Source organism: Pyrus communis, chromosome 9 (assembly GCF_041283825.1).
Source record: "Pyrus communis isolate YQ-2024b chromosome 9, ASM4128382v1, whole genome shotgun sequence".
Lineage (NCBI taxonomy): Eukaryota > Viridiplantae > Streptophyta > Magnoliopsida > Rosales > Rosaceae > Pyrus > Pyrus communis.
Window position 1 is genome coordinate 2,596,012 of NC_142573.1, and position 26,838 is coordinate 2,622,849.

The 26,838-nt window shown below is 37.5% G+C and overlaps 5 protein-coding genes and 1 pseudogene across 5 annotated transcripts; 2 read left to right on the plus strand and 4 right to left on the minus strand.

Annotated features, from left to right (window-relative positions):
• The first annotated feature begins 2,103 nt into the window (after positions 1-2,103).
• Positions 2,104-3,436, plus strand: LOC137741115 (gibberellin-regulated protein 4). The gene is made up of 4 exons (XM_068480918.2): positions 2,104-2,271; positions 2,387-2,428; positions 2,594-2,627; positions 2,993-3,436. The coding sequence occupies exons 1-4, from the start codon at positions 2,203-2,205 to the stop codon at positions 3,172-3,174; spliced, it is 327 nt and encodes a 108-aa protein (XP_068337019.1). The 5' UTR covers positions 2,104-2,202; the 3' UTR covers positions 3,175-3,436.
• Positions 3,437-3,820: 384 nt separating this feature from the next.
• LOC137739310 (uncharacterized) lies at positions 3,821-6,052 on the minus strand. The gene is made up of 6 exons (XM_088700093.1): positions 5,799-6,052; positions 4,914-4,985; positions 4,673-4,752; positions 4,373-4,538; positions 4,191-4,271; positions 3,821-3,931 (listed from the first exon to the last, which is right to left on the minus strand). Exons 1-6 carry the CDS (start codon positions 6,042-6,044, stop codon positions 3,821-3,823), a joined length of 756 nt encoding a protein of 251 aa, XP_088556219.1. The 5' UTR covers positions 6,045-6,052.
• A 2,792-nt stretch (positions 6,053-8,844) lies between these two features.
• On the minus strand, positions 8,845-12,463 carry LOC137739311 (aquaporin NIP2-1-like; annotated as a pseudogene).
• Positions 12,464-18,795: 6,332 nt separating this feature from the next.
• Positions 18,796-21,160, plus strand: LOC137740816 (amino acid transporter AVT1I). Its single transcript, XM_068480621.2, has 3 exons — positions 18,796-19,269; positions 19,773-20,380; positions 20,462-21,160. Exons 1-3 carry the CDS (start codon positions 19,089-19,091, stop codon positions 20,975-20,977), a joined length of 1,305 nt encoding a protein of 434 aa, XP_068336722.2. The 5' UTR covers positions 18,796-19,088; the 3' UTR covers positions 20,978-21,160.
• Positions 21,161-21,306: 146 nt separating this feature from the next.
• On the minus strand, positions 21,307-22,954 carry LOC137741087 (pentatricopeptide repeat-containing protein At2g36730). Its single transcript, XM_068480891.2, has one exon. The coding sequence runs from the start codon at positions 22,937-22,939 to the stop codon at positions 21,371-21,373; it is 1,569 nt and encodes a 522-aa protein (XP_068336992.2). The 5' UTR covers positions 22,940-22,954; the 3' UTR covers positions 21,307-21,370.
• A 388-nt stretch (positions 22,955-23,342) lies between these two features.
• FTSH6 (FTSH protease 6) lies at positions 23,343-26,783 on the minus strand. Its single transcript, XM_068478177.2, has 5 exons — positions 25,929-26,783; positions 24,736-25,276; positions 24,317-24,630; positions 23,961-24,201; positions 23,343-23,824 (listed from the first exon to the last, which is right to left on the minus strand). Exons 1-5 carry the CDS (start codon positions 26,537-26,539, stop codon positions 23,483-23,485), a joined length of 2,049 nt encoding a protein of 682 aa, XP_068334278.2. The 5' UTR covers positions 26,540-26,783; the 3' UTR covers positions 23,343-23,482.
• Positions 26,784-26,838: the final 55 nt, after the last annotated feature.

Genomic DNA, 26,838 nt, shown 5'->3' on the forward strand with positions numbered 1-26,838 from the left:
AAAAAATTAATTTTTTAAAAATTTTCTGTATTTTTTAAAAATTTTTTGACAATTTTTAATAAATTTTAATGTTGTAATTAATCTGGACCGTTGGATTTGAAAAATAATCAAATCCAACAGCCAACACGCTGCCACGTGGCCAACGGTCAAATTTCTGACCGTTGGGGCTTTTTTTTTTTTTTTTTTAATTTTTGGTGAAAAAAACGTGGACCGTTGATCTGTGATCGGACGGTCCAATTTAAAAGTGAAATTTAAATTTTTTTTACCGTTGGAAATCCAACGGCCTACAAAAACTAGCCGTTGGAAATCCAACGGCTCTGAGGAGGGCCACGTAACCCTTTGACAATCGGACGCAACTTGCCCTGCACGCGGCCCCCACCGCCTGCAATTGTTGTCGGCTACTCGCGCCAGGAGCGCGTGTTGTGCACGCGCTAGGGAAATGGACCGGCCTCTGGGTCTGTCCATTTTGGGCTGGGCTTCTGCCTGGCTTAGGCTGGGTGCCAGCCTGTTTTGCGGGCTGGAGGTGATGGACAGAGTCCCGGTCCATTTTCTTCACTTGGTGCCGGTCCATTTTCCTTGGGCTGGAACTGCTCTAATGAAAAAATAAAAGTAGCAGATGACGTTATACCGTAATGATAAAACGTAATAATGTTTGTACATGTTGATGATAGTTCGATCTCTATTGATTTTTCTATTTTTTAATAGCTAACAATTCCACTTACTAACGCTATCGTCTGTTTAAAAAAAAAAAAAGAAAAAAAAAAAAAAAAAGAAAAAAAAAAAAAGAAAAAAAAAAAGAGACAAGAGTGCGGAAATGACAAACTCCCACATAAACCTCTCAAACATTGAACTTGTGGGCTACTTTGCCCTCCTTTTTAAAGGCTGAGCATGAGCTACACTTCGATTTATTATGACCTGCCAAGTTACCCAACTAGTTCACCTACAAAGTAACTTTTTCCCCTTGCCTTTAAGGCTCACCGTTTTTGTACCAAATATATTAAAAAGAGAACTAATGAAAATGACTTGAAAATTTTGAGTTTTAACGATAAAGACAAAATAAAAAATAAAATGAATAGTAAAAGGATTGACTTTTTAGTGTAAAAATGTAGTTTTTTGTTACAATAAACAGTACCGAAAGCTATTCGTTAAAGTTCTCTATATTAAATTGCATTCTTGCATAAGATAGGACAATGAATTAGGTGCAACAAGAGATATATTCTCATATGTGCAAAGCTCGGAGCAATAAAAGGGGAAAGATTTAGGGTGGTTTGATAAATATTCCAATTTTCTGTTTTAATTTTAGTTTTTACTGAAACCTAAAAAATGAAAGTAATTGTTTATAGTTTAAAAAATAATTATCAAACAGCTCATCTGTATTTTTTGTGTTTATTTCTCCTATGAGAGAAATACACGGTGTTACACATAAGAAATATTCTCTGAATATAATAAGTGTAGGTATGTATATATATATAAAGAAACAATAAACATTCTATCCATATATTCTGTTGCCCATGTGATGATATTTTTTAGCAACTCAGAAGGATATTTTCAAGAAATGATGACTCAAAGAAGACATCTTTCCTTTTTTTTTTTTTTTTTTTTTTTAATAAGGACTAGGATTCTTTCTCATTTTTTTTTTTTTAATCTTCTTCCATCTCCTTTTTTCGCTTATTTTGTTTTTCTCTTACTATAAAAAATTAGAGAATTATTATTAGTACTTTAAAAATCTTATTTGACACTTCAAACTTTCTATAATTAGAAAGAAAAATACACTTGTGAGAAGTGTAGAATGAGATTTTTGGAGTGCTAATAACAATTCCCAAAAATTAATATAAGATGTTAACGTGGTTTAAACGTGATCATTCAAATAGGAAGGAAGGGAAGAGAAAGGAAAAAAAGAGAAAAGAGAATCCTACTTCTTTTAATAGTGGGTTAAGCCATACCTAACATTTGCTTCATCACAGCCTCTCAATCAATGTGCCTGCACGCGTGTCAGTTGATGCCAAGCTAGCAGACCTAGTAGTCGGTGTGAGTGTTTTTTACCCAACAATTGCATGCTCATTGATTTTCTGCTACTTATACCCCCCCCCCCCTCACCACACTTAAATCTAAATAACTCCCCCTTTCTTCTCTTCCTGTTCACATCTCCCTCCTCTTGCCCCTGGGGTTAGTTTCGCCATTAGGAGGGACTTGTCTGTAACAATGGCCATGGCTAAGTTCTTTGCTGCCTTGTTCTTGGCTCTCCTTGCCATCTCCATGCTTCAAACCATGGTATGAACTCAAACTTCTCTTTTCAACCCCACCTCCCTTTGAACTTTTTCCCAATGACAAGAATACCCACCTACATTCACAAAATAACATGTTTTGTTCATCAATTTTGTTGCAGGTTATGGCAGATCATGGGCATGGAGGTCATCACAAGGGCAATGTAAGCTCTCTCGCACTATACCCCTCACACACAGAGACCCACTATTTTTACCCAGCAAATAATGTGGATCTTTCTATAAAGCTTGAATCTTTACCTTGTTTTATGAATTATGATTGGACTGTTTACATTTTGCTTAAATGTTGGTATTTTTTTTGTTCCTTTCAGAATGCATATGGACCTGGGAGTCTCAAGAGCAGCCGTAAGTAGTTAATCTCACAACCCAATTTTCTTTTCTCTTCTCTTTTAACATATTACATAGCAATGTTTCAACTATTTTAATTCACAAAAAAGGAGTATGAATTTCGATGCAATCGTGGACACACTGTCTTACTCAATTGACTTAGATGTTTACTTATTTACTTTTTCTTCTAAATACTAAAGAAATTAAAAAAAAAAAAAAAAAAGGGCTTTAATTTCTCTTCCCAGTCAAAGTCTTGACCACGGTCTTCGTTCATTTTCCAAGTTCAACAATATTGTAATCTGGATCTGGTTGGGTTGAAAACGCAGTGACTGTTTCGGTTTTTTGATTTTTGTGTGGCTCTGTGTGTCTGATAAAATGACCAGAATGCCCGTCGCAATGCACGAGGAGGTGCAGCCAGACGCAGTACCACAAGCCCTGCATGTTCTTCTGTCAGAAATGCTGCAAGAAGTGCCTGTGTGTACCCCCTGGATTTTACGGGAACAAGGCTGTGTGTCCTTGCTACAACAACTGGAAGACCCAGCAAGGAGGACCCAAGTGCCCTTGATTATTAATCCCTTAATTATCCTATTTATCATAATTATCTTAGTATTACTAATTATCTATATATAATATCATATATTCATGAAATGTATGAATTCTCTTTTGTACTGGGTTTGTTTTGTTGGTTTGAGAAAGACTTGAAATTCTCTTGGCCAAATCCAGTCACTGAGAATTTTGTTTAAGTTAGAGAGAGACAGAGAGCCTGCCTGATGTATTGTTACAATGCAACATCTGGTTTTATAAATGGAATGGAATAATTTTTTAAATTTATATTTGCACTACCTTGTGAGATTTGGGAAAGCAGAGAACAATCAATGCATGACTACATTTAACAATTAAGATGGGCCACAATGCTTGAAGGCCTTAGCTCAAACAAGCTCCAAAGAATGTTTGGGCCTCTACCTTTAGAAAACGGTCCTTAGCTCAAACAGTCGACATCACTTAATAAAATAAGGTTTTGTTGTATTTCTAATAACCAGTTTGCTCTTGTAGTACAATAAAACATAAAAAGGAGTACGGAAAAATAAAATTACAAATTCACATAAAAAAAAGGAACATCTGCATTACATAATTTTCATATAGGAGAAGAGAGTTTATTGGCTTATACAACCATAATTATTCCCCATCAACTCTGAAGAAGAGTCTTTGCATCAATATCGATGAGCAGTCCAGTTATACTGCGGCACCGCCGCAACTGGGACCTCCGGCACTGTGACCTCCACCACTGCTAAATCGCCTTCACTTTGGTTTGGTGCACAACACTAGTAATTAATGAGAAATATGTAATTAGATAATTAATCATGGAAGAGGGTCAGTGTAATAAGAATTAATCGTGGAAGTGCTTGCTTACACATGCACTTGCGCACCAAGCTATGAGATAGGATGGTATGAGAAGGCCCAACAAAACCTGTGTGTATCAATCACCATGGTGCTGAGTTAGTATTAACCTTAACAAAAAAGAATTAACCATTTTCTAAGAAGAAAATATATAGATTTAGTGTTGATTAATATCCTACTTACCCAAAAGATAGTAAGCAAATGGCTATCCTGTCCACTTTCGTAGAAGTAGTAGATATCTTTCATTACAAGAAATGTGAGGCACTGCAAGGCAATATTACACAAAAATAAATGAAAACTTGATAAATGTATAACTGAAATTATTATGACTTAATAAAGATATTTAATTAGCTTCTTGGCCTTACAATAACAGCTGCAATGCGACATAGTGCACTTGCATCGAAAGCTCTACCACCGTGAGCCTGCATAGCATGCTGGCGGCGGAGGAACTCTGCCGCTGCCTCTGTCTGCACAGTCCTTTGTGCAGCTTGCAGCCGAGCCTGAGTATTCACCATGAAATAAGTTCCATCTCTGCGACACATGCATCCATACCCACATATCATATTAGTTTCACAATCAACGTTAATTTTATATGGTTATAATTATTAGCTAATTACAACTATGGTACTACTGCATGTTTTATAGCTTCGGGAAATTGGACTTGCCTGATTGGAATAGTGACATTTTCGGTCTGAGGACTGGGCTGTGGAGGGGGTATCACCATCGTATATCCAGCCTCGTAGGGCTGTGTATTCAGTGGCACAAGAGAAACAGAAAAGTTCATTTTCCAGTTATTAACCCTAAACCTATATATATTTATATTGAAAAAAAAGAAGCAGAAATAAATTAAGAAGCATGCTATATATTTATTTCTGCTATATTAAGAAGCAGAAATAAACCCTATACCTGGTTGCAGATTTCACAAGTCATACTTAGCCTCTCGTTAATCCATTTTTGAACACAATCCCTGTGAGCAAACTATACAGCCGAAAAGAAAGCCAGCCATATTAATTAGAGTAATGCTAAGCAAATCATTTATTTAAGAGTGATGTTACATTTACCACTTATTTGTACCGTCATTTGTATTTTCTCTCTAATAGAGTTAGAATCTGTTGATGCACATGAGCTTCATCTCTATTAGATACAAATGATGATATAAATAGGTGTTAAGAGTAGCATTTTTGTTGATTTAAATCATATTTTGTAAAAATTATATGACATGGTTGTTGATAATTGAATTATTATTTAAGTATTGCTTAACATGCTTACATTACATGGGATGCCAAATAGAAAAATAAATTTTTGACGAGGACAAATTTGTGAAAGAAAAAAAAATAGTTATTTCTATTTGGTTGGGGTTCCTTGACTCCTTTCAACTTTCAACTGATAAAAAAAGCAATAATCATCATATATATATATATATATATATATTATTTTTTTTAAACAAATAAATTATTTACATTAAGAGGAAGGGGGTTGACTTAGCCTCACAATGAGTTAGCAATAATGTGGTTCAAAATTGCCTTTGCCGAGAATTGAACTTAAAATATCTCATTTACAAATGAAGATAAATATCATTAGACCGTAGTACTAATTAAGTGACAATAAACATCATATCTGGACACATGAAACTGCCATCGTTGATGACACCATGTAATAAATGGGTCCTACAAACATACCAAAACAAGTTGACTAGCTGACATTGCTGAGACGTCTTCTTAACGATAAAAAGCGTTACATGCATGTTCATATTCAAGTAATTATTAATAACGCATACATGATATGGTGTACCTTAAGAGTGCCGTTGCAGTGGCAAGGAGCTTCGAGTTTGTGAACGTAATCCTCCTCCTGGCAAATTCTGCATTCATTTTGTATTCCAATACCAGATCCCTGCCCTTCTTCCGAGTTCACATTCGAGGATCCCTGACCTGCTTCTATGTCTTTGTTCAGCGCCTCTACTTGCTCCTTTGCTTCAGTACTGCTTTTCCCTGAGGCGAAGGCCGCCGCTTTCTCAACCATCTTGCTTGCGGTTTCCATCGAAGTTTATGTACGTTACCTGCTTCCACAAAACATACATAAGATGTCATCAGATCTGAAACAATAAAAAAAAATGCTATATATAAATTTATTTTGGGAAAAAATAGAATATATAATCACATTAACCAATTAAGTGTAAGGCATTTTAGTTTACCCGAATATGTAGAAAAATAATTAAATGTTTTCATTGGGAAACTATTAAACCGATGCAAACCCTCTAAAAACGAAGAAAATTTGGGAAAGATGGTCTCTTTAAAAACTAGAAAAATATGATACATCTATTATATGTACATGACCGAACCGATAAAAAAAAACTATATGTTTACGCATAAAAATAACTCGAATCAGAATACATTTGTATATACAGCAAATTAGACAGAAGGCTCAAGAGCACCACCGATTGGAGATCTTCTCTAAGCTTCTCTCCTTTCAGAGACTCTCTCTCTCTCTCTCTCTCTCTCTCTCTCTCTCTCTCTCTCTCTCTCTCTCTCTCTTTTACAGAGCAGTGCGTGCTTTTCGCTGTGCATCGAGGGCTTAGAATAGCTCACATTTATAACGCAGTGGGTGGACTAGGCTCGGAAGGAAACAATGTTCGTGAAATCCATTTGGCGCCAGGCATGGCTGGAGATGGACGCGTAATCCAGTGTTTGTGCCACATAACCATGCTTTTGTGTTGCAATTTGCTTTTCCATTCAATTTCTTCTAGTGTTTTCTCCTCTTGTTTTTATCTGCGACGGTTACGCAAGGTTGGATTTTTCTTATTCATTTACTACCATGCCCTTCTTTTTATCAGAAAGCCTTCTTCTTAGATTTTATAGATTTACGTTCATGAATCCAAAGGAGAAGTTTACATGTATAATTAACCATGAAATTAACACGTATTGAAATTCATGATTAAAACAGTACAATACTTGTGTCTTCTGTGCACCTTCTTATCCACACCTTCTTATCAACTTAGTTGTGATTAACGTGTTTTAATCATACAAACATTATAATCAGAACATCATTCATATTTTAATCACATTTTAAAGATTGATTCTACAAAAAAATTATCAAATCGATGATCATTTAATCATTTATATATAAATATATGAAACAAATTGATGATTCATGAAAATGTTAGTAGAACCATTGATTTGTTATATGCACAAGGATTACTAAATAACCCCAAATTTGATTGCTTTTTTGCAAACAAAATATACGTTTCATGGTTAAAAAGAATAAACAATTTAATTATGTATGGACCATGGTTGACATTCATATGGGTGACCAAAGGGTTCCCCTAATAAAGCGTGAGTATTGTCCTTAATTAATAAATATGTATTCTTCACCTTCTTTAGTGTAAATTTATCGTTATATTTAAGAAAAAAATTAAGCAGATACATAATGATTAGAGAGAACTCAGTAATTTTACTCTAATGAAAATAATTGTCGCCATTCGCAGTGATAAAATTGTAATTCAACATGATAATTTTTTCTGACACAACTCAAATTCCGACAAAGTTTCACTTTTAGGTTCGTTAGTGTTCTTTTTTCCCGATAACCTAGATTCGTTAGTTATGATATGTTACAATGACAACTGTAAGTTAATACGACATGATAGTGGCATAACGTTGCGACAAAAATGTACTTTCAACTCGATTTTGTAATTATGATGTGCTATACATAGACAAATGTAAATGAATTGTACTTTCAAGACATGATCAATCAACTAAACCTAATTGTGTTACGCCTAATTTTGTGATGTTCAACTAAATATTGCAGTTTATGCCAAATTTGTTGGAGTGTAGAATTGAATTAACATTTGGAGAGCTTAAAATTCTAATGTAGTGTATTTTTATCTTTTGTATTTAATGTTTATTGTTTTTTCTTATCACTAATATATGCATTCTAATTTTATTTATTTTACTTGCAAATCCCTCATCCAATTATAAAGAATATATAATTCCTTTCACATTTTTGTGTATTAATTTTGATTCTCACCTTCTATCCACTAATAAAAGGGCTGGACCACTAAAGGGACGGTATGATGAATGGAGAAAGATGAAGCATGCCATAGTTGCAATTTTAATTCATCTGAGATTGTGATCGTAGGCTAGATGAATTCATAGCAGCAATAGTTAGAGGAAATATATCAAGTTTGTCCACTGATCTCTCTCTCTCTCTCTCTCTCTCTCACTTAATTTGCCTCTTCTCCAATTTGGATGAACCTCCATGCTGATACAGTTTATGTTTTATTTCCTTTGTTCAGTAGGGTTTTCTCGAATCTTTTCTTTATAGAAGCTGCCCTAGTTACCTTTCGATGAATGCTGGAGCTAAATTCCTAATTTTATCATATCAGTAAATTAACGTATCTTTTTTATTCGTTTGACCAACATCATTTTATGCTTGATGTCATTGTAGACTTCAAGAATGTTTCTATTGGGGGGCATTACGATGAAGGACCGAACGAAAGATGCGCGGCTCGTAAGCATAAGGTTGGTTGATTGGTGTGATGGATTATAACTGGAACCACTGACTTCAAATTCACTTTGAGCTGTTGTTTCATATAACATTGTATGTTGCTTCCAACCTAAGGAACAACATTTTTGAGTCGGGGGTAGATTGATTGGGATATATATACAAAACAGATAATTGCACAAAGAGCACTATCATCAATCCAAGGAGTTTTCTGGTGTGCGTACAAGTTGCTTAACGTGTTTTGCAGACTTTTGGAAGATCATATTGATCTGTATACAGAAATTTCAAGCGAATCCAGAGGGCCTTTGAAGGTAGGTTGTCCATTGCTGTCGCTCTTGATTCAACGAAGCTTGGATGCGAATGAGGGTGGTGATACTGCCTGGATCGGGTTATCGCTGACCCAAATGAAGCTGTAGGACCATGAGCCAAGTAGGGCTCCTATCACTGGTCCAACGACGTAGACCCATATTCCTTTGTAGTATGCACTAGTAATTGCTGGCCCTATTGTCCTTGCTGGGTTCATTGATATCCACCTGATATTGGTCTGCGTATTCACCAAACACCACGTTAGCTGTTTCACCTGCTCAAATATATGCACGGTTAATGTTTGTTTAGTGTGTATTTTTTATTAAATGTTTGTAACTAGTTATGTTTGTGCGTATCTCCACGATCTTTTACTTACCCGGTAAAGATTGAAGTTATGCAAACCGCGATACCTGCTAGCTTTCCTGCCTGTTGTGAACAGTCCTCAGTGAAATGTCAAATAAAGAGTTGGATTTTCATGTCAAAATAAAGGGGAAGAATTATATATGTGAAAACAGTACAGCTTTGGTATCAGTTGCTACAGCGGAGGCTATGCACACCATGGAAACTGTCATGATTATCTCTGCGATCAAAGCTTGGATCTCTGATCCAGAAGCTGAAGTGGTGCCAAGTTGTTTAATCGGGTGCAATAGTACAGACAGGGTGAACGAGGCAGATATTGATCCTGGTAGTTGAGCTACTGCATAAATTGGGACCTGAAAAGAAAGGACATGAATGTTTGTGGTACAAAAGTATGGCATACATTCCTAAGGATTTGGATGCTCTCCTGAGCCCAAGAAAAGGATCCTCCTGACCAAGACACGTGGACCATTTGATTTTTATCCAACGGCTAGAAATAAAGGGATCCCTTTTAAGTTATAATAATTATAGCCGTTGGACAAAAATCCAACGCCCCACGTGTCTTGTTCAGGAGGATCCTTTCCTTGGGCTCTGGAGAGGATCCAAATCCCATTCCTAAACCACTCCACCAACTTGCTGAAAAGTGGACCATAGATGTATATGGTATACATTCCTACAAGTTTTTATCTAACGGTCCACGTGTCTTGGTCAGGAGAATCCTCTCCTTGGGCTCAGGAGAGGATCCAAATCCCATTCCTAAACCACTCCATCAACTTGCTGAAAAGTGGACCATAGATGTATATATTATACATTCCTACAAGTCTTTTGTGCAAAGGAATTCTCATTTTTTCAAGACCTGGGGATTAGTTGTGGAACCCACTTTACATTGAACTCAAAGATCTGAACCGTCTATTTTGTAGGTCTTGATTCCTAGATCATCCTTGCAAAAATTTAATTCAATCCGAAACTATTTGACTACTTAATGATCACAATGAAATTTCATTGTTTTTTATAGAACAAAGTGTTCGTTAATTTCTTTGAATCCAATTAGATGTCTCAATTATTTCTGATTTGATTAATATTTTGCAAGGATGACCTGTGAGGTATAACTTGGAAAATAAACTATTAAGATCATTGAAATTCGATGTGGTGTGAACCCTACAACTAATCCCCATTTAAAAAAAAATGAGAATCCCTTCCCTTAAAGACTTCTTACATTCCTAAATCACAACAAAGATTTGGTAGCCCAAAATTACTGCATGTACCCAAAAAGTCTTTTAAGAATTTTTCACAAGACGACATGTATTATGATTTTTTTTTTTTTTTTAGTACAAATACAATAAAATTTTCATGAGAGATTGAGTTACATAATACCTAGATATTGAACTCACTATAAAAGTAAGTCAAATTTATAATCTCTCACGTATATAAGTATAGAGATTACTGTGTTAGTGATTTCACGAGACAATATTTTATACCATTCAAATATTTGGAGAAAAGAATTTGAACTTGTAAGGGGGCGGGCACACGCCTAATAACTTGAACTAACCAAAATGTGTAAACATATGTTTTTTTTTTTTTTTTTTTTTTTTTTTTTTTTTTTTAATCGTAGGGTGGGATGACTGAACTTATAATTTCAGGTAAAAAGGTAAACATTCTTTATTACTTGAGTTATAAGCTCTTACAAAAGCTTTGGATAAGGAACTTACAAGTATAAAGACATTGAGACCTTGTTAGGGAGAAATGGATCACAAAATACAAATAGGAGGGATTAGAAATGTGCATCACATGTGAATTACAAATACATGTGACAGGAATTTGTAAATCCCTTGTTAGAAGGTGTCATATGCAAATTTCTCTTATATACCTTTGTAATGGTCATGTAATGCATTTTTAATCAATGCTATTTAAAAGATTTATAATGTATTTTTTCACTCACTTGGTCTAATTCCTTTGAAACTTGAAAAATCTTTTACCCAAATATAATCTTAATAAATTAAATATTACAGTTTGTTATCCCCAATACCATAAATCATAAGAACAATACTTGAAATGCAATTCTCTAACAAACATATATGGATGACTATGATATAGAGGATTCAGTTCACTTCAATTTATGAGAATTTCCAACAATCTCATTCTTTTAGACCCCATGGTTTAGGGAAATTGTGATTATTCATCGTTTGATCTCAATTCGACGATATGACTTTATTTAATTTTTGTTTTTTTACGTTCTCTTACGTTGTTGAAGTAAAACATAACTGTGGGTGACTAAAATGTTCTTAAACCGTGGGATCCAAGAAAATGGAGCTCTGTTTTTTTAAATGATATTCCCTTATGGTTTTAAGTTTGTTGAGTTTTTTTTTTTATTTTAACAAACGATATTATATACACTAAGGGAAAGGGGTGGGCTTAGCCTCACAATAGACTAGCAATAATGTAGTTCAGACTCGCATTTGGCAAGAATCAAACCTAAAATCTCTTACTTACAAGTGAAGTGAAGATGAATATCACTAGATTACTAAGTGACAAATTTGTTGGGTTTTGATATTTAAAAAAAAAAAGTTGAGTTTGTGGTCTAGTGTGTGGGTGCATAGATAACGTTATGGGTTATGGGCCCAAATGGGCCTTAGCCTGGACCCCACACAAGCATCTACCATGTGAGTTTCATGGGCATGGCATTATATTGTCCATAAGTCACCTCAGAAAGTTGGCAGTGATTGTACCTGTTTCCATGGAAAATGCCTAACGGCGGCGAAAGCAAGAGTGACGGCCGGGTTCATGTGCACACCGGAGATGTGGCCGACCGCATAGATCATCACGGTTATGATAAGCCCTCCTGCAATCGAAGCTCCAAGCTTTGAGGCTCTGTTCGTCGCTGGCAGCAAGAGCAGCTGAGCCGGCCCTGACAAACACCAACATATACGTTGCTATCAGCTCTGCCACCAGCTGCAAGCATATACATATATGAAGTTGGATATTTTCTCTATTAGTACATATTTACATTGACGATTAACACATTTAAACTGCAAGAAAGAGGATTCAAACTTGGGTGAAGCACACTATTCTATCTGCGAAGTTGATAATTTAAGAAAATGATGGTAGTGCATGTTTGCAACGAAAGCAAAACAAAAGCATACGAGATATATACAACGTTATACCTTTTGAAAAAAGCCAGGTGGGTAATATTGTTGTTCAAATAATATCGATGACTTCGGAATATGATCAGACATGTTTGGATTTTGGGAGGTCGCCGGGTGGTTTTCCGGTGAGGCTAACTGACCAATTGGAGCCATTTCTCGATTCACAATAAAAAACCTGGAATACTTGAAAAATAGTTATAGACTAGTGATGGAGGAAACTAATTTAACTTTAAGTAGTGCAATGTAGCAGCCCTTGACATATATAACTATGACATCCTCCGGGCTGGTTTGGTGCCTAGTAAGAGCTTAGTTGATTATTGCCCTATGTTGAGGGACTTCGATTGATGGGAAGAGAAGAGAATAAAACAAGGTTGAGAAAGGGACTACATTATATATAGAGAGATATTTTTACGGTGCGTTTATTTGTGTTTAAAGAAAATGGACATGCAGTTGATATGTGATCTATAAGTTATCGTTATTATTGATAAGTCAGCATTGTGAAGTTACACTTTGTTAAAACGTTGTCGTTATGGTCATCGATATGTCGTCGTTGTTATGCCCACGAGTACAAATAACTGCAATTTTGCTGTTTGGTGTTTCCAGTGAGTAAGTGATAGAGCATGGTCAAAGACAGGTCGGCCTAGGAAATCTTTTGTGTCATTAGGTATGATTATATATGCTATTTTATAAGATTTTGATCACACTTGTTGGGATAGTTGTGTGTGGCTTAGTTAGTGTCACTAGATACAGTCTCCACTAGCAGGCATCCTTTGCTCTCAACCTCTGAAAATCTAACTCGACGGATCAATTCACTACAACAAGAAAAGCATTATAGTACAAGCATAACGCAATTTACATGCACAAAATCAATCATTCATAAGAGCTGACCAAATCATTTGGTCGGCAACACAGTTTCGATCCTTAACAATGTGCTTCAGCTCGGATCTTACTAATTGTCTCATTATTGTTCTACAGCAGCTCAAAATCATATCGAGTGAATGAAAGTTATCAATAAGATTTTGCTTGAGAACCCTCCGAAACAATCAACATATCAAACACGTTAGCCACCTTCCAGTTCCACCCTCATGTGCTGTATACGCGATATAGAATTTGAATCCGAGGACAAAGGCTTGAAACAAATTTTGACATCCATTTTGTAAGGCTCACTTTCTATTGTATTTCAACAATTCAAATCGTCTATATCTTACAGCTTCCCTCAAAGATCATGTCAACCAAAAATCACAAATCCGAAACTATATAACCGTCGTATAACATTTAGTGTTTCTTTGTAGAACCATATTAGTTCATTTTCATCACCGAATATGAATGTCTTAATTGTTTTGAATTTGTCTAATTTTTAACAAAAATAATCATCGAAACACAAGAATTTATTTCTCCATAGGTCCTCGAATCCCCTCTTAGACATCAGTTCCTTCATGACTCACCTGTCTTAAATTTTAGGTAGACGAGTCATGGGCCCACTTGAACAACACCGATACTGTCCCCACTTGGCCACCTGCTTAATCCATCAGGTATGGGGTTTTAATACAAAAGGCTTCGGTGTTAATTACAGTGGGGTAATTCTATTTAAAGGGCTTGTTCTCAAGCCTTCTAGCCGATGTGGGACCGAGGAATTCTAACGCTCCTCCGCACATGAAACCCTATTTTATGGGTCACACGTGAAGTTCCACATATCGGCAATCACGTGGAGCCAAACCAGGGCTCACCCGTTCGCGCGGGGCCAATGAGGACCCACCCATTCACATGACATCTTTTGGCCTACATGGAGCCAAGTCGGGGCTCACCCATTCATGCGGGGTCAAAGGGGACCCACCCATTCACGTGGCAGTATGAGCCCGTCCCTTGGCTCTAATACCATCTTAAATTTCAAGTAAACGGGCCATGGAATTCTATTTAAAGGGCTTGTTCTCAAGCCTTCTAGCCGATGTGGGACCGAGGAATTCTAACGCTCCTCCGCACATGAAACCCTATTTTATGGGTCACACGTGAAGTTCCACATATCGGCAATCACGTGGAGCCAAACCAGGGCTCACCCGTTCGCGCGGGGCCAATGAGGACCCACCCATTCACATGGCATCTTTTGGCCTACATGGAGCCAAGTCGGGGCTCACCCATTCACGCGGGGTCAAAGGGGACCCACCCATTCACGTGGCAGTATGAGCCCGTCCCTTGGCTCTAATACCATCTTAAATTTCAAGTAAATGGGCCATGGACCCACTCCAACAACACCGATACTATCTCCACTTGACCACCTACTCAATCCGTCAGGTGTGGGGTTTTATCACAAAAGGCATCGGTGTTAGTTAGAATGAGGTAATTCTATTTAAAGAGTTTGTTCTCAAGCCTTCTGACCGATGTGGGACAAATAAATTCTAACAACTTGGACTTGTTGGAACTCTATTATATTAAGACCTCCTTTTGTGGCCCATCCTATATAGTTTTCCCTTGGGCTTGGCCTACAATTACACCAGAGAGAGGAAATCACATGTTGTGTATGTTCCATCAACATGTGTACAACCATTCTTCTATCTATTTCTTAATTTGTTGCGTCTGAAAAAGACACCAAAAAAAAAAAAAAAAAAAAAAAAAAAAAAAAAGCTAAAAGTTGTAGAACATATAGCAACTAGAACCCTCCCTGCCTCCCGCATATGAGTTTTCAATGAAAATCCAAACCCTATCAACTAGATTTTCTATTCGACACCAAAACGATAGGAATCATAGGATTTACCTATCCTTATCCTTTCAGCATAACAAATTATATGGTCCTAGATATAACAAGTTTCACTTTTTCCTGGCACTATTTTAGTACTGCCACTATAATTATTTTATAATAAATCATATTAATTAAGACTCATGCATGTCGCGTAACATTATTGAATTTAAACTAAATTGAACTTGTCTGGTATTATCATAATGTTATTGATCACACTATTTATATATCAACTATATCACTCACTCTTACTATAATTCATGAATTAATAACATTGTATGATGATGTGAGGCCGATTCACCGAAACCAATAAAATCATAGATGCATCTTTAGCCATACATTATATTATCTCTAATTTATATCATTTTTGTTGGATGCTAGAGAGTCGTGCGTTAATCAAGTCGAGTTGATATGATGAAATCAACTACTATATTGAATAAAAGCACAAAATTGGTTGCTTTCTAGTTTCCAAGACATGACAAGTTAGAGAATGTGGGTTCTTAATTTTTCCACAATTTTCGAAGAAAAAACAACAAAACAACGGAAGGGGAACAGATGGCAATACGTGGCTGGGCAGAAAATCCGACACGAAAAAGAATAGGTGAAAAGGAGGAAAATAAGGACATTAGACAAATTTCACGGTGTATATTAATTAGGAGAAAATTCTGAAAACTTTAAATATAAAAGTTATGACAAATATTGTACTTCATGCTTACCAAGTGACTTATTTTGAGTGGATGCTAGTATGACTAGTGTCACTCAAAAAAGCCTCCTACAAGTTTTTTTCCTTAAGAGTATAACAAAAAATTCACTTTTTCTTGGTAGTACTGTACAATAATTTTGGTTTATAATAAATCATGTTAATTAAGACTAATGCATGTCACGTGATATTATTAAATTTAAACTTATTTGAGCGTGTCTAACATTGTCATATGATGCTATTAATTTACTATTTACATATCAACTATATAATTCACTCCCTCTACGTAAATTAATAATATTATACTAGCATTTGCCTACACTTGTACGTATGAACACATTTTTTTTCAGAAAATGAGAAGGAGAGAGGGGGGGGGGGGAGAGAGAGAGAGAGAGAACGTCCGGGGGGGGGGGGAGGGAGAGGTTTTTGTTTTTGGTTTTTTTTTTTTTTTTTAATGCTGGATGTATTTTAATATTACCTGTAGCAGAGACTTCAATAAAATAAAATAAAATTTAGACCTATAAAATTACATTATTGATCATCAATTTTTTTTATTTTCTTTGATAAAAAATTAAGTTGTCTTTTCATTATTATCATCAAAATAAAAAATATATGGGTTAATCACATCAATGTTTTGATGGTGTGGTGCAGCAGTGATTGATTGGGGGCCTTGAGCCTTTGTTTGCAGGATGGGAATTGTCAGCTATCTACTTACCATCTCCTTCCAATCTCTTCTTATTTAAACGGTCACGATTAAAACACGTTAATATTTTATATTAATTTTTTTATAGAAATAATAAAACAAAAAGTAATATGAATATAAAATGTTGATTTAGCTTAACTGTAACCGCTCAAATAAAAAGAGATGGTAAATGGAGGGTAGACAATCCCCATCCTTCTTTCCCCGGAGGAGGGGGGGTTCGGTTCATTGCCTCCTTGAGAATGGGGAAGTGGGGTGACACTGATTCACCAGAGCCAAGAGCCATCATTGTAGTAGATCAAGTTAAAAATACTCTCCTCTTTAGCCCTTTATACATTAATTTGTATGAAGTTTCTTATCAACTGTGCACTGTCCAGGTTTTTCTTCTTCCTTTCCTTGTTGTCGAGGTAATCTTAACAACCGCATTAAATTAGACAACTTTCACATTCTTTCTTGTCTATTTCTGTGTGTCTCTCTGGGTCATGGAGGCAGGAAACCGTGATGGGTTTCTCCTGCATGAAAAGCAAAACAAATTACACGACGATGACGTGCCAGAGGAGGCTGGTTCTGAATTTTAAATATGGCCACCAATTGAGTACCTCATTTTGCATGGCTTTCTTTAATCGGCTAAATGCCTTGTCGGGTACTTTCTTCGTGGCGTTAGAATGTGAGAATCGAACTCAAAATTAATAAAAATTAATAAGTAATCTGATGGGGATGGTGTAGGGCTCTAATTCATTTTTTTGTTCAAAACCTTGGTTGGTTAGGGTTTTTCTTTTGGGTAAAGATTTGAACACAACCATTTTCCTTTTATGCCTAATTCTGTTATTTGATTTTTCCTAATTTTTTTCAAACAAAAAATCATAAATAAATATAAAGTGTGCAGGAAGAAAACAAAAATGTAGAAATCATTCTTCTTTGTTTTTAGCCTAATTTTTAATACCCTCCCAATTAAAATAACATCTACTTTGCGTTGGGAATCCTGACCCCTTCGGAATCTTTGATTTGAAAATCCACAAACTGAGTGAACTGATACGAAATTTGCATCAGCCATGCTTTGATTTCTTTAGTGTGCAATTCTCCGATTTTCTAATTTAAATCAGTTTAAAAATCTCATTCTACAATTCAAATTTTGATTTCTTTGGTAGGCATTAAATAGGAAATTGTTATTGTCACTCTAAAAGACTAATTCACACTCTAAAATTTCTATATTTAGAAAGAAAAATACACTTACAAAGAAGGTATAATGAAAATTTTGAATTATCAATAATACTTCTCATTAAATATACCCTATTTTGATTTCTTCTTTTTAAATCTGATGAGACTTCTGACCTAGTTGTATTTATTAATCAAAAGCAGTGCAGCAGCAGACCAATCATATCTGTCAATCCAAATCACATGTATCATGTCTGAGATTCAATATCCCACTTTAAGGCTTTTTATACCCTAAAGTCACGAGGCTGCATATTTAAAGAATATAACTGCCATCCTTTTCATCGTTTTCTTTTTGGAGTCGATAACTCTAATAACCATATATTATATGAAGAGCATACATTATTAATGGTCCCAGGATTTTGCCTCCGACTCAACAATTTTAAAATTACTCAACAACTTTATTTTGTGGTAAATAATTACTCGACAACTTTGTTTATGTTATTTTCACATTGTTAGTCTAATGGTAGATTAACCTCATCTGGGAGACATAGTGATTTTCATATTCTCGTTTTCTCTATTTGCACTCTTCTTTTGTATTTTTAGATTCTTTTTAATTTATTCAATCTAAACACTAAAAAATAAAGAGGAGTGAATATGAAGAGTAGTGGAGTGCGAAAATCACTACTCGGATTATTTAAATATTTGAAGAGCAAATCAACAAATATGCCTGTTTAAGAATATAACTGTCTTCCTATTTTACTTTTTCTTTTTGGAGTCGATAACTGCTTATAAGTTATAACCATTTTTTATATGAGAGCATAGACCGTCAATGGTCCCCAGGATTTCGGCTATTTCAACAATTTTGAAATTTTCCAGGAACTTTTTTTGTGGTAAATAATTACTCAACAACTTTGCTTGTGTTTTTTCTATGAATAATATACAAAATATGGAGAGATGCTGTTTTGTTGTGTTCGTATTTTAGTTACTCAAATTTTCAAAGATAAGTCCCTCTCAGTGTCATTATTTTGTTTTTTTGCCTGTAATGTACTGTCATTATTTGTATGAGAGTTTTTTTAATATGATCGGTACACCGAATTATACAAATAATGGAATAAGTGTGTTAAAAAGTTAATAACTTAAAAAATAAAATTTTTTATCACTCCTATTAAAACACGTAGTGTAACACTTGTATTCCCGTTACAATTACAAATTTCTATATTTATAGAACACTGCATTTTTTTTCTGGGAAAAAAGCTGGCTCCTACAATTGTGCAAAAATTCAAAAATATAAATAGTGGTTTTGCAGCATTCAGTGGACTCGTCGTCGGATTCGTTCCTGCTCCCAAACCCAATGAATCTTAATTAGGACAAAACAAAAACAGTGCAGTTTGAAACCTTTTAAGTATTTTTAAATACTACCAAATTTACAAACATATATCATCATCACCAGCCTTACATACACCTCTCTCTCTCTCTCTCTCTCTCTCTCTCAATGGATGCTGATTCTTCAGAAAAGTCATCATCCTTAATCTTGCCTCTAATCCTTGGTGAGGAGCAACATGAGCACGTTGGAAGCAAGGTAGAAGAAGAACTAGAGTCGAGCTTTCATCACCAAACTACAGCCACAACCTCCTTCCTCAAAACCTGTTTTAATGGACTCAATGCACTCTCAGGTAATTATCCACTTCTCAAATTAATTTTTTATAAGAAAGCTTAATGAAGTAACGAACTTATCATCTTCTCAACATTTTCGGTGTTTCTTGCTAGAATTTCTTGCCTCTTCATTCTGCACACAACAAAATTTAGTTATGAACAAATTATGATGTTATTTTCACATTGTTAGCCTAATGGTAGCTTAACCACATGTGAGAGACGGGTAGTGATTTTCACACTCTCGTTTCTTCTGTTTGAGCTGCTCCTTTCTTCTGTCACTATATTCTCCTTTGATTTATTCGACCTAAACGCTGGAAAACGAAGAGGAGTTGATATGAAAAATAGTTAAGTGCGAAAATCACTACCCGGGGCTTTATATAATCTAGTTCATGTGGAACCATGAATTCTGATCTGTGTATGATTTCATATTGTTACATTTGCATTTACAATATTCTTCACTTCTAGCTCAGGAGGAAAGTATGAGATTTTAATACCGAAAACTGTGCTTTTTTTGGGTTTTCAGGAGTAGGGATACTGTCAGTTCCTTATGCACTAGCATCAGGAGGATGGCTAAGCTTGATCTTCCTTTTCTTAATCGCGGCTTCGGCCTTCTACTCGGGCTTGTTAATCCAGAGATGCATGGATGTGGATTCTGATATCAGAACTTATCCGGACATAGGTGAGCGCGCATTCGGGAAGAAGGGAAGAATTCTGCTGTCGATTGTCATGAATGTAGAACTCTACTTCGTTGCAACAGGGTTCCTAATTTTGGAAGGAGATAACTTACACAACTTATTTCCCGGCGTGGAATTAAAAGTGGCTGGATTAAGAATTGGCGGAGAACAGTGCTTCATAATTGTTGTTGCCCTCATTATTCTGCCAACAGTTTGGTTAGATAACCTGAGCCTTCTTTCTTATGTGTCTGCAAGTGGAGTTTTAGCATCTGCCATCATCCTCGGTTCGATTTTGTGGACTGGTGCTTTTGAAGGAATCGGATTTCATCAAGAGGGCACACCACTGAAGTGGAATGGAATCCCTACCGCTGTTAGCTTGTATGCCTTTTGTTACTGCGCACATCCGGTGTTCCCTACCCTCTACACTTCTATGAAAAACAAACGTCAGTTCTCCAATGTAAGTAAAAACTTGTTACCAAGTGACATTCATGCTATTTTGTTTCAGCATTTTTATCAATCCGCTGTTTCTTTGTTGCAGGTTCTTCTCCTATGCTTCATCTTGTGCACCATCTGTTATGCATCAATGGCAGTTTTCGGGTACCTAATGTTTGGATCTACGGTTCAATCACAGATAACATTAAATCTCCCAACTCACAAAATTAGCTCAAAAATCGCGATATACACCACGCTGGTCAATCCGATATCCAAATATGCTTTGATGGTTACACCAGTTGTAAATGCTGCAAAGAAGATGTTTCCGAGTCACTTCAACAAAAGACTCATCGGCATGTTAGCCAGCACCACCCTGGTGATCAGCACCGTTGTAGTAGCTTTGGCTATACCATTTTTTGCTTGTCTCATGTCACTAGTCGGAGCTTTTCTGAGTGTAACAGCATCGATTATATTGCCGTGCTTTTGCTACCTTAAAATTTCAGGTATTTATCGACGCCTCGGATGTGAGATGTTGATTATAGGGCTTATATTAGTACTGAGTGCTGCAGTTGTTGTATTTGGCACTTACACATCTCTAGGAGAAATAATAGAGCACTTGTAAAAGGATTCTCTTAGTGGTCAATATATTTCTTTCGGAAGCAGTTTTCTCATTCGTTCTCTCTTTCGGGCTACTGTATGTGCAATCTGCATAGTATGGGAAAACAGACTCATAGTCGGAGGGGTCTAGGATTTGTAAACTTCCTGTTTGTAGTTATTGAAACTACGGATGCTTCTTTTTCTTCCATTTTCTTTGGGATCGAAAACACTTCTCGAAGGAGTTCATTTTATTAACGATCACATACTAACAACGAGGACCCTTTTCGGAATGTAATGAATTCCATTACGACTGAAATACGGAGTTTCTTCAATCCTAGCAATCACAATTCGGGCTCGCAGAGTAAATTCACTGACAATGAATTTTGAATAAAAGAGGTTACATGACAATTGATTTTGATTACATGTTAACTAACTTCATGTGCAAGCTCAATACATCTAGTAACTGGTAGATAGTCTCGTAACCAGCTTGGGAATCATAGCCGGAAAAGAACTTATGGACAGACCCGCATAACTCAATGCAACTCTCCCCTGCCATCTTCTTCATCCGTCTTTCTTTCATAACCTTCCTTAAATTTGCGGCTTTCTCCCACATCCCAACTTCAGCATACATGTTTGCGACCATCACAAGATTCCCACCCCTCTTCGGCTCTAATTCAAGCAGCTTCTCTCTTACTTTGTTTCCTACCCCTTCATTGTCCTCAGCACTATGAGTAGTGCATGCACTAAGCAATGTCCTCCATACAATGGGACCGGGGTCCAGGGGCATGCTCCTCAAGAAGCTGTAGGCCTCATTGAGACGGCCAGCACGACCTAAGATATCCACCATAGCACCATAGTGTACCATCATGGGTTTAATCCCATGTACGTGTTCCATATCATTGAAGTATCGGTAGCCATCTTCTACTAGTCCAGCATGGCTACAAGCACAGAGAACCCCAAGAAAGGTGACGTAATTTGGGCGTACTGATGAGCTCAGCATCTTCAGGAAAATTTCAAGGGCTTCCTTGGCAAACCCATGCTGTGCTAACCCTAGAATCATGGCACTCCACGTCCACACATTCCGCACCTCCATCTTATTGAAAACTATCCTAGCATAACCCAAATTCCCAGACTTTGCATACATGTCCACGAGTGCAGTACCCAACTGGCAATTCAAAGCCAACCCTCTTTCAATCAATTGGGAATGAACCCATCTCCCAATGCTCAAGTTCCCCAGCTCCGAGGACGCATTCAACACGACCACCATTGTAGTCTCGTCCGGCTCAAACCCACAACCCCGCATCTTCACAAAGTACTCAATTCCCTCATCCAACCAAAAATTCTCAACGCAAGCAGTTACAACTGCATTCCAGGAAACAACACTTCTCTCAGACATTTCATCGAACACCTTCCGCGCATCTTTAATCTTCTTACACTCCCCATAAAAATGAACCAGATTGTTCTGAACATAAACATCACAGTCCAACCCACACTTCACGACTCCCACATGCACTTGCCTCCCTTCTTTCAGCGCGGCGGCCGAAGCGCAGGACTTGATCAGGAAAGGGAAGGTGAGCTGGTTGGGTCGAACGCCGCGGGCGAGCATCGCCCGAAAGACCCAGATGGCCTCTCGGAGCGAGTCGCTGGAGGCGCAGCCACGGATGAGGAAGTTCCATGAAGACGGCGGCGAAGACTCAGAGTGATCGAGGAGGGTTCGGGCGTAGGCGAAGTTTTTGGCGGGAGACAAGGCGCAGAAGCGGATGAGTTGGGTGAGGAGAAAGTGGTCGTTTTGAAAGCCGGAGACTTGGATTTGGGCGTGGATCTGAGAGAGGTGTTTGAAGGTGGAGCACCGGCTGAGGAGATGGAGACATTGCTCCTTCTTGGAGCCAAAGTTTGAATTACAGTTGTTGGCGGTTGGGTTTGGAAGCCGAACCATGCACTTGGGATATGGGGATTGGATTGGATTTGGGGAGAAGTCTCGGCACATAACAAAGTAGTAAAAGAGAGTGAGTGCTCGTTTAGATGTCCATTTAAAATGATTGAAAATGTTTTTAGAGAAAATGTTTTTGGGTTTCATAAGCACTTAAAGTGTTTTCTAGAAAAAACACCAATTATGTGCTTCTTCCAGGAAGTACTTTACGTGCTTTTTCAGGATTTACTTGCATCTTTACTAAAGAATGGTTTTAAAAACATTTTCACCAAAAACGTTTTTAGTCATTTTAAAAATACATCTAAACAAGCTCTGACTTAACCACACGTTTATTGAAAAATGTTAGTAGGTGTTTAATTGTTAATTTTGGGCCAGTACTCGTGTCCATTTGGAAATACTTCTTTAGAAAGTACCTTTGTTAAAAAAAAAAATTTGTTAGGAGCATGAAAAATTCAAATTCGAATACATAGACAGAGCACTCTGCTATATTTAATGTAACTCTATCCACGTCTACAAATGTATCCAAGAGTTACTTAAGTGATTTATATTATTTACAAGTATGTGACAGCAAAACGTTTGTACATGTATAGTGATATATGCCTAGGCTTCAATCATCTCCCTTACTGATTTCCTATCCAACTTTGCCACAGAAGTATCTGTGAATTCAGACAGAATTGCACTGAATTCATCTCCTGTGAGAATCTCCTTTTCCAAAAGCACTTCTACTAACTTATCGATGGCCTCCCTGTTGTTCCGCACATGCTTCTTAGCCATCTCATATGCACTTTCAATTATCCGTCTCACTGACAAATCAATGTCCTCCGCCAGCTTCTCAGACATGCTGTTTCTTGCCAGCATCCTTAGCACGACATCGCTGTTTTGTGTTGCCGGATCTGTCAGCGCCCAGGGTCCAATCTCCGACATCCCAAACGTTGTCACCATCTGCAAAGAATGGCAAACTTGTAACTTTCTCCAGGTACTTTTTGGTACATGGTTCTTGACATTTAAGAATGGGAAGTGATTTTCACTCTCATTTTCTCATTCTGCACTTTCGTTAATTAAAGTATTATGTATGTACCTGTCTTGCTATCTGTGTGATTTGTTGCAAGTCTCCCGCTGCACCAGTTGTTATTTCTGGTTCCCCAAAAATCACCTCCTCAGCTGCCCTACCTCCTAGACCTCCAACTATTCTAGCAAATAGTTGTTGCTTAGAAACAAGAGTAGGATCTTCGCCTGGTATGAACCATGTCAAACCGCGTGCTTGGCCTCGCGGAATCAAAGAGACCTTCTGCACCGGATCATGGCCTGGAGTCAGTGTCCTACAATTCACAAAGAATACATAACATTTGAGTTCAAAAGGCTTGAAAAAAGTTGTTGTATTACTGACCTAACTTACATCTGCGACAACTAAATGAAGAATGAATGCAAACTTACGCACAAATAGCGTGGCCAACTTCATGGTAAGCCACAAGAACTTGGCTCTTCCCATCTGTCATTTTTGTGCCTTCCATCCCCGCCACAATTCGATCAATCGAGTCATCGATTTCCTTCATTGTTATCTGATTTTTGCCTCTCCTACCAGCAAGAATGGCAGCTTCATTCATGAGGTTTGCAAGGTCTGCACCACTGAATCCAGGAGTTCTCATGGCAATAACATTCAGAGAAACATCCTTATCAAGCCTCTTATTGCTGCTGTGAACCTTTAGTATCTCTTCTCTTCCCCTTATATCCGGTAATCCAACGCTAACCTGCCCGAGAAACACGAAAAAATTAACCCGGTTTTCGAATACCAGTCACAGCTCAAAAACTTATGAAAGTTGGAACGCTTGGAACACAAGTAACAGCTAGCTTACCTGCCTGTCGAATCTGCCAGCCCTAAGCAAAGCAGAATCAAGAATTTCAGGGCGGTTTGTGGCGGCGATGACAATCACTCCACTGTTCCCACTAAACCCATCCATTTCAGTGAGCAGCTGATTCAGGGTTTGCTCCCTCTCATCATTTCCGCCGCCGATTCCTGTGCCTCTCTGCCTCCCCACAGCATCTATCTCGTCAATGAAAACCAGGCACGGAGAATTCGCCTTCGCCTTGTTGAACAAATCTCTAACCCTAGAAGCTCCTACTCCCACAAACATCTCAATGAACTCTGACCCTGACAGAGAGAAGAAAGGTACCCCCGCTTCACCTGCAATGGCCTTGGCCAGCAGTGTCTTTCCGGTCCCCGGCGGCCCCACGAGAAGAACCCCTTTGGGAATTCTTGCTCCAACTGCAGAAAACTTTTCTGGGGTTTTCAGGAATTCAACAATCTCTTGGAAATCTTGCTTTGCTTCATCGACTCCGGCCACATCATCAAATGTCACCCCTGTATTGGGCTCCATCTGAAATTTGGCTGTGCTCCTGTTGGTCCATATAATATAAGAGTACGTAAATCATGTCAAGTATTCAGTTGAATCAAATCATGAACATTAAACACCCTAACTTACAGTAATGGAGATGAGTGTTGCCCTTGCACCACGGCATGGGTTCCAACTCTGTCGGCTTCCTAATCTAACAATTTTATCGTTCGACAAAAAGACAAAAAAATGTAAAGATGTCTGTTCTTTATTATTGATGTGTTATCAATAATGTGTCGATATCATCATCGTCAACGAAACCTATCAACACAGAGACGATACATTTTTCAACAATGTCATACAGTAGAGAACTTTGTGCATTCCTTAATAAAGAACATACGTCATTTATACAGAATTTCCACCTTGACTTAATATGAAGTACAAAATTCATGCCAAGTATTTAGCAATGCAACCTAAACTTAGTCCGTTGTTTCGATTTACCTTCTAAACTATTAATTTCGTCCGTTCAAATGACAAAAACAAATTCAAAGTCGTCTTCTAAACTATTAATTTCGTCCATTCAAATGATAAAAACAAATTAAAAGTTGAGAGAGCAAATCGAAAGAAGTTCAGTACTTAAAGGTGCATTGCTAAAGTTTTTCCTGAAAATTAAAACTAGCTAATGCCATATACGAGATAGTTGGTAAATTTTATACCTTCCAAGTCCAAAAGGCAAGTTGGGGCCTCCTGGCACGTTTGAAGAACTACTCCTCAACAGCAATGTCCCGAGCAGGATCAAAGGAAAAGCAAAATTTCCCAACAAATCCAGCACTGCTGGCAACCAATTAACCTCCATTGGATGAGCTGCAAAATCTACGTTCTTCTCTCTCATTTTCCTCAGCAGTTCCGGTGGCAGTCCAGGCAACTGAATCTTAACCCTCTGGACTTTTTCCAACGCCGGATTAAAAATCTCGGCGATCGCGACGGTGCCGTTCTCAAATAAGTCCACCTTCTTCACAGCGTCTTGGTCCAAGTATTCCAAGAACCTGGAGTATGACATTCTGCTCGAAGTCGACGCAGCCGGGCTCTCTGGCTCTGGCTCCGCTTTTGCAGGGTTAGAAACAGAGAGGGGTCCTGCAGCTCCTAACAGGGTCAGTCCCAGTGAAGTGGAATTTAACAACGACCTTCTGGTAGATTTGAAGTTTGAGGGAGTTTTGTGACATGGGTTCTGTTTGTTAGGGTTTTTGGGGAGGTGGGTGTCCTTTGAATTGTCCTGGGATTTGCAGAGTGGAGAGAGGGAGAGGGAGAGGGAGAGAGCAGGTGACATGTTCTTAGGTGAAATTGCTCGATTAGGGTCTGTTTGCTACGCAGGACTGGATTGGACTGGACTGTTTTGTGATTGGAGTGTGTCGATCGTTTGAGCTAAGTATAGAGTGGAAGAGTGGTTTAATATGGAAGGCATTGGAGGTTTCTAGCACTTCCAATTTGTCATGTCTCTTCCAGTTTTCTGTTTGATTCATGAAACGTCGAGAAGTCTGTACAAAGTTGATGTGCAAGATCAACACGTAATCACAGTGAAAAATTTGTGACCTCGAAAATTTATGAAGATGACATGAAATTTTGAAG

What these genes read in the sequence shown, in the direction of transcription:
- LOC137741115 (XM_068480918.2), top strand. Translation starts at nt 2,203, where the DNA reads ATGGCCATGGCTAAGTTCTTTGCTGCCTTGTTCTTGGCTCTCCTTGCC. An exon ending in TCTCCATGCTTCAAACCATG is followed by an intron (nt 2,272 to 2,386) that starts GTATGAACTCAA and finishes ATTTTGTTGCAG; the next exon opens with GTTATGGCAGATCATGGGCA. An exon ending in TGGGAGTCTCAAGAGCAGCC is followed by an intron (nt 2,628 to 2,992) that starts GTAAGTAGTTAA and finishes TAAAATGACCAG; the next exon opens with AATGCCCGTCGCAATGCACG.
- LOC137739310 (XM_088700093.1), bottom strand. Translation starts at nt 6,044, where the DNA reads ATGGAAACCGCAAGCAAGATGGTTGAGAAAGCGGCGGCCTTCGCCTCA. An exon ending in ACTGCAACGGCACTCTTAAG is followed by an intron (nt 4,986 to 5,798) that starts GTACACCATATC and finishes TCGGCTGTATAG; the next exon opens with TTTGCTCACAGGGATTGTGT. An exon ending in AATGTCACTATTCCAATCAG is followed by an intron (nt 4,539 to 4,672) that starts GCAAGTCCAATT and finishes CATGTGTCGCAG; the next exon opens with AGATGGAACTTATTTCATGG.
- LOC137740816 (XM_068480621.2), top strand. Translation starts at nt 19,089, where the DNA reads ATGGATGCTGATTCTTCAGAAAAGTCATCATCCTTAATCTTGCCTCTA. An exon ending in TGGACTCAATGCACTCTCAG is followed by an intron (nt 19,270 to 19,772) that starts GTAATTATCCAC and finishes TTGGGTTTTCAG; the next exon opens with GAGTAGGGATACTGTCAGTT. An exon ending in ACAAACGTCAGTTCTCCAAT is followed by an intron (nt 20,381 to 20,461) that starts GTAAGTAAAAAC and finishes TCTTTGTTGCAG; the next exon opens with GTTCTTCTCCTATGCTTCAT.
- LOC137741087 (XM_068480891.2), bottom strand. Translation starts at nt 22,939, where the DNA reads ATGTGCCGAGACTTCTCCCCAAATCCAATCCAATCCCCATATCCCAAG.
- FTSH6 (XM_068478177.2), bottom strand. Translation starts at nt 26,539, where the DNA reads ATGTCACCTGCTCTCTCCCTCTCCCTCTCCCTCTCTCCACTCTGCAAA. An exon ending in GTTGGCCACGCTATTTGTGC is followed by an intron (nt 24,202 to 24,316) that starts GTAAGTTTGCAT and finishes TGTGAATTGTAG; the next exon opens with GACACTGACTCCAGGCCATG. An exon ending in TCACACAGATAGCAAGACAG is followed by an intron (nt 23,825 to 23,960) that starts GTACATACATAA and finishes CATTCTTTGCAG; the next exon opens with ATGGTGACAACGTTTGGGAT.